Consider the following 5702-nt stretch of genomic DNA (forward strand, 5'->3'; position numbering starts at 1 on the left):
CACATTGTTATGAATATAGAAAAAAAAGAAAAAGATTGCAACTGGTTCTCACAGAGACAAAATAAAACATACGGTACATAAAGCAAGGCGTCATGAGTTGTGGTGTTTTTTTGCAAAGTTCAAATTAAAAGAGCGTTTAAAAACGGCAGGATTCCTCAATGATCATGACGATGGTAATGATGGGTACGATTAAATAAATTTAAAAATGAATTAAAAATTATAGATTGCAGTTAACTCCCTTTAGATCTGACGAACTCTACAACATTAAAACATACGTGAAAACTAAAACGTGAGTGTTGGAGACGGCCCTCCATGGGATATCTCATGACGGCACTTCCGGTAACAAGTACCGGGGCCTGGATCAGATTGGCACGCGGCCAAGGAGGTCGTGTGCAAAAGCCCTGCAGTTGACGAATGGTATTGCTTTTGCCTGTAATATATGTCAATACATGTTCGTTCCTAAAAATCCTGTGTTCCTTTCGTTTTATTACCATTTAACCCCATAACAACTGGCGACGTCGGATTCGACTTTCACACGGGTTAACTCCACAAAAGAGGAAAAGAATGAAATGAATTTGACTTCAAAAGAACTTCGGATTTACAAGCTAAGAATTCGGCTGGCAATTACGTTCTAAAAAACAAAATTTTAAAGCCAAAAAGAAAATAACAAATACATGGCAAAGTTATCGACTCAATTGTAAATTAATCTAAAAGTCCTGTGTTCCTTCGTTTTCTTATTTAACACCATACCAGTGAGAATCGTAAATTTTCACTTTTATTTGGAATTATTTTTCTACAGGATCATTTTTTTTAAATTTTATTTATACAAATTTTTCACTGACGTAATATTTTTCACCTGAAATAAGTTAATTTAAAAGATAAATAGAAATAAGCACCCATCAAATTATGAGTACGCTAAACGTTGCTTAACTCCGAAGATCTAATGAACCTACATGAAAATGAATAAAACCAACAATTTGAGGAGGATCATCTGATAGTTGATCAAAAGGCAAGATGGACAGACAAGAGGCAAGACGGACGGACGGACAAAAGTTAGAATAAAGGAAAAAAAAATGTTGTATTGATTTTTTTTTATTTACAAAAATAAATTACATTATATATCCCTCCCCTCCAAACAGAAAAGACGTTTAAAAAGTCCAGGTCATGTCCATTAACCGTACATTGAGAGCAACTTGACCCTCGCTAGAACTTTGGCACACCTTGGTGGTTGGATACGCGTAACTATACCGGCTTGCTGTCTTCTGGGAGCCCTATTCCGGACCCATCGAGAACGAGTATGTGGGGTAGAGTGACGGTTCACTCTGATTGGTGCTCTACGGACAGCGGTCGGCCGATTCCTCACCTGCCTTCTCAATGTGGAGGGTGGGGCTTCGACTGTGGCAACGGCTGCTCGGGCACGAGTTATAGGGATGTTCGCCTCTTCTGGAGTAGCTACAAGGTCAAAACGTTCAGCGGCAACTTTAAGGAGATTGCTTTCAAATGCCCTCACCAAGTGGGGAGCAGAGGCCTGGCCTTGATAGGAGGAGAGAATATGATGGAGATTATATTAAATATGAAGTAATGAAAGAAGCAAAATAGCAGATAACCTTCCAAATTCAAAACTAGTAAAAAAAAACAAACAAACAAACAAAAAAACAGGGCAGATAACGAAAATAAAAAAGACGTAACGAAAAATAAAGAAACATAACGAAAGAAAAAAAAAGATAATACAAAAAAGACAACGAAAAAGAAAAAGACAAAAGTGATAGCGTATGTAAGCGTATGTATATATATATATATATATATATATATATATATATATATACACACACACACACACGTGTGTGTGTGGGTGTGTGTGTTTAAATGTATAGGAAGGTTGTTACAATGCAGAAACGAACGAATACCATATTTAGTTAATAAATCTTCGTATAACTATTTTCAATACGAGTCACGTGTAAATCAGTAATAATGATGGATGAACTATTTAATATAACCGCGATGATAATTTCGAGACGTGCCCCTCTTTTTCAATCACTACAAGATTCCCTTTCCAGCTTTTTGTTTTAACAATAACAGCATCTTTTAGCGCGAAATATCATTTTTTGAAATTTTTTGTCGGCATCAGTTTCCAATAATAAATGCACGCCGGTTAACACGCGCTTTCATGTCGGTGCATTCGCTTGATTTGAAGACGGTATTTTGCTTCGAAATAAATTATTCTATTATAGAATAACTTGATAGCTCCTAGGACAGGCGTGTCACCCTCAAGATGAGCCCCCCCCACCTGCATTGCAAAAAGGTCACTATAGCTGAAGACGTTTAATAGAAAATCTCACCATCTTCCAACACACGTCGCATTTAGATACGAGGCGTCTTCAATAAGTTTCCAGATATTTTTTTAGTATGGACACTTTTACTGATTCTCTAAACCCCTTCGAAGTAATCTCCTCCGGCTGCAATTCACTTGCTGTACTGTTCCAACAACTTCTGGATGATTATGTTACTCTTTCATCTCGTTTGCTCATAACAGCAGCCTCTAATGTTTTCTTTGAGCTTAGGAAACAATCAAAAGTCACAGGGAGCAAGGTTTGGACTATAAGGCGGGTGAGGAACTCTTGATACCCATCTTGATCAAATAGTCCGTGACAAGGATGGAGTTGTGTACTAGTGCATTCGTGCAAATCTTCTGCATCTTCAGTTCCTTGTGATTAGTTGTACAGTTCCCACACTGACATCAAACTGTGCACTTATTGTCTCTATAGACACAACAGTCCTTATCTATGAAATTCTTTATTTGGCCAATCAACTCTGGTGTTCTGACTTCCTTACTTCAACACATCCATCAGATCCCCCGCCTTCCTTTAATCTCTTATGCCACTCAAAAACTGATGCTCAATTCAGGCAAGATGGTCCAAAAGCAGTCTGAAGCATTCCATACATTTCTGTGGCATTTTTTTTCTAAGTTTAAAACACATGCAGATTGCATTTTTGAAGTTCACTAGCTGTTACAATCAGACTTTAGTAGGGCGTATGCCAATTCCTGCTGTAGCTGTTCATTTGAATCTTAAGTCATAAAAATTGGTCGGTCATCTTATAAGAGGTATAGCAATAACATGCTGAATTTTCAAGAGTCTCCGACAATTTTAAATGCCTGTACAAAAAAAAAAGCCTGGGAACTTATTGAAGGCACCCTATAATTCCTCTTGCCAACATTTAAAAAAGTTGCAATCAGTGCGGGTCGCAAACAATCTTGCAATGGGCCGCATTTTTCACATGTATGTTCTGGGACAAGTAATCCTTCAAGTACTTAAAGTTATATCAATTACGTAAATTGATAATGTAATTCATTTCCCTTACTTGGAATCTTTTAATCTTCACCAAATATGGCTCCCTTATTTGATGAATATCCAATCAACATTTATAGAATCGATTTTTATTCTTGTAATCGTTTGCCAAAAGGAAGACATAAAAGTAAACCCCGACGCGACGCCTACAAACTCACCAGAGCCCCGACGCGACGCCTACAAACTCACCAGAGCCCCCGACGCGACGCCTACAAACTCACCAGAACCCCCGACGCGACGCCTACAAACTCACCAGAGCCCCGACGCGACGCCTACAAACTCACCAGAGCCCCGACGCGACGCCTACAAACTCACCAGAGCCCCGACGCGACGCCTACAAACTCACCAGAGCCCCGACGCGACGCCTACAAACTCACCAGAGCCCCGACGCGACGCCTACAAACTCACCAGAGCCCCGACGCGACGCCTACAAACTCACCAGAGCCCCGACGCGACGCCTACAAACTCACCAGAGCCCCGACGCGACGCCTACAAACTCACCAGAGCCCCGACGCGACGCCTACAAACTCACCAGAACCCCCGACGCGACGCCTACAAACTCACCAGAACCCCCGACGCGACGCCTACAAACTCACCAGAACCCCCGACGCGACGCCTACAAACTCACCAGAACCCCCGACGCGACGCCTACAAACTCACCAGAACCCCCGACGCGACGCCTACAAACTCACCAGAACCCCCGACGCGACGCCTACAAACTCACCAGAACCCCCGACGCGACGCCTACAAACTCACCAGAACCCCCGACGCGACGCCTACAAACTCACCAGAACCCCCGACGCGACGCCTACAAACTCACCAGAACCCCCGACGCGACGCCTACAAACTCACCAGAACCCCCGACGCGAGGCCTCATGCTTTGGGTGTTTGTACCTAGATTGAATATGAACGTCATAAAACCAGCCAGAAACCTTGGTTGTACTTTTAAGGGGAAAATAAAAACTGTTCACCAAAACGTAAGGAAATTCATCCCATTTTTATTTTTTTTTTTTTTCTTTTTTTTTTTACAAAATAAATTCACTTTTCAGCCATACAATAAATATCGTGCATTAGCAGTGTCAGAAATTTTGTGAAAACTTGAATAATTCCACCTGCTATCTTTTGAAGCTTATAACTCCTCGAAAAATTTAATTTAAACCCTAATTTTTTTATTTTTTATTTATTTTTTTTCTCAATTAAAAGGAGCAAGGTTTCATTAAAACAAAACAAACAAAAAAAAACAACAAAAAAAACAACAACAAAAAAAACAAAACAAACAACGTGTTCTTTTAAAAAAAAAGGTTTTAAACTTCAGACTTTACAGGTAAATTTCTAAAAAACACTACTTTTTTGTTTTTAAATTTGAATATATTATTTATTGACCTTTTATCTTCAATTTGTGATATATAAGATTTTGGTACATAAATTAATTATCTACTTTTTAATAGACATTTGAAAATGGGGGGGGCGTGAATTAAAAAAAAACGTTTGTCTAAAATATTATATTCGGTTTATTGGAAAGAACATAACATTTCACATTGACTCTGAAAATATCGTAAAAATAGAATCAATAGAAAAATTTTGATAGATTTTTAAAGTTTAAAAATTGAAAAATACTGAACTCGTAAAATTCAATTAATTTCATTACTGTTTTTTAAAAAATATTTCTATTGCTTTTTATACAACTTTAATAGTTTATTTTGGAAGTATAATCCCTAAAGAAAATAAATAACCCACCTTTAAAAGAGAAATTACAAATTTTTTATATTTTATTTGCAGTTTCGTGTTAGGGGTGTCAAAAATTCCTACAAAAATTCTGATACACCTACTCGTGTATTAATATCGTGATATTCAAGGCAGATAACTCTTTGTGAATAACTTAACTTTTAGGACGAGCAAAGAGAAAAGAAAAAAAAAGCATCTCTCCATTTTAATTTGAAAACCGAATACTTACTATTCCTTTTCCACACAGCGCAGCTAACAGTTCCTCCCATCGTGCAACTACAAAACAAAAAACGTAAATCCAAAAAAAATTCAGCGAGAAATACCGACAGTGATTAAAGAAAATTAAAAAAAATTTTTTTTTTTTTTTTTAAATATTACTGAATATCAGGTCGGTACAAAGTTTTTTTGATTTAAAATTTCGTCTGGAAAATGAAAAACCGTTGCTCTCTATAACGCGATCACATCTGTCAACTTTTAAATATGCAAGTCGTGATTACTAAGGAATCATTTTGACAAAAGCATGCACCTGGTGACTGATGCAAAAAAAAAAAAAAAAAAAAAAAAATTATCAAATGTACTAAAAAATTATTTGAAAAAAAAATTATAAATCTGATACAGCCATGAATAGAA

At 37.6% G+C, this 5702-nt stretch overlaps 1 protein-coding gene across 3 annotated transcripts in view; it reads right to left on the reverse strand.

Moving 5' to 3' along the window:
* Positions 1-1076: 1076 nt before the first annotated feature.
* Positions 1077-5702, reverse strand: part of LOC145268695 (uncharacterized) — a 72658-nt gene continuing 68032 nt past the window's right edge. For all 3 annotated transcript variants that reach the window (XM_080124218.1, XM_080124219.1, XM_080124217.1), the window contains exons 2-3: positions 5302-5348; positions 1077-1533 (exon numbers count right to left, since the gene is read on the reverse strand). In XM_080124218.1, coding sequence (XP_079980344.1) covers positions 1172-1533; positions 5302-5348 — 409 coding nt within the window. In that variant the 3' untranslated portion in view covers positions 1077-1171. The remainder of the gene's footprint in view (positions 1534-5301; positions 5349-5702) is intronic.

The sequence above is a fragment of the Euprymna scolopes genome, chromosome 44, assembly GCF_053919585.1.
Source record: "Euprymna scolopes isolate OS-2025 chromosome 44, ASM5391958v1, whole genome shotgun sequence".
Lineage (NCBI taxonomy): Eukaryota > Metazoa > Mollusca > Cephalopoda > Sepiida > Sepiolidae > Euprymna > Euprymna scolopes.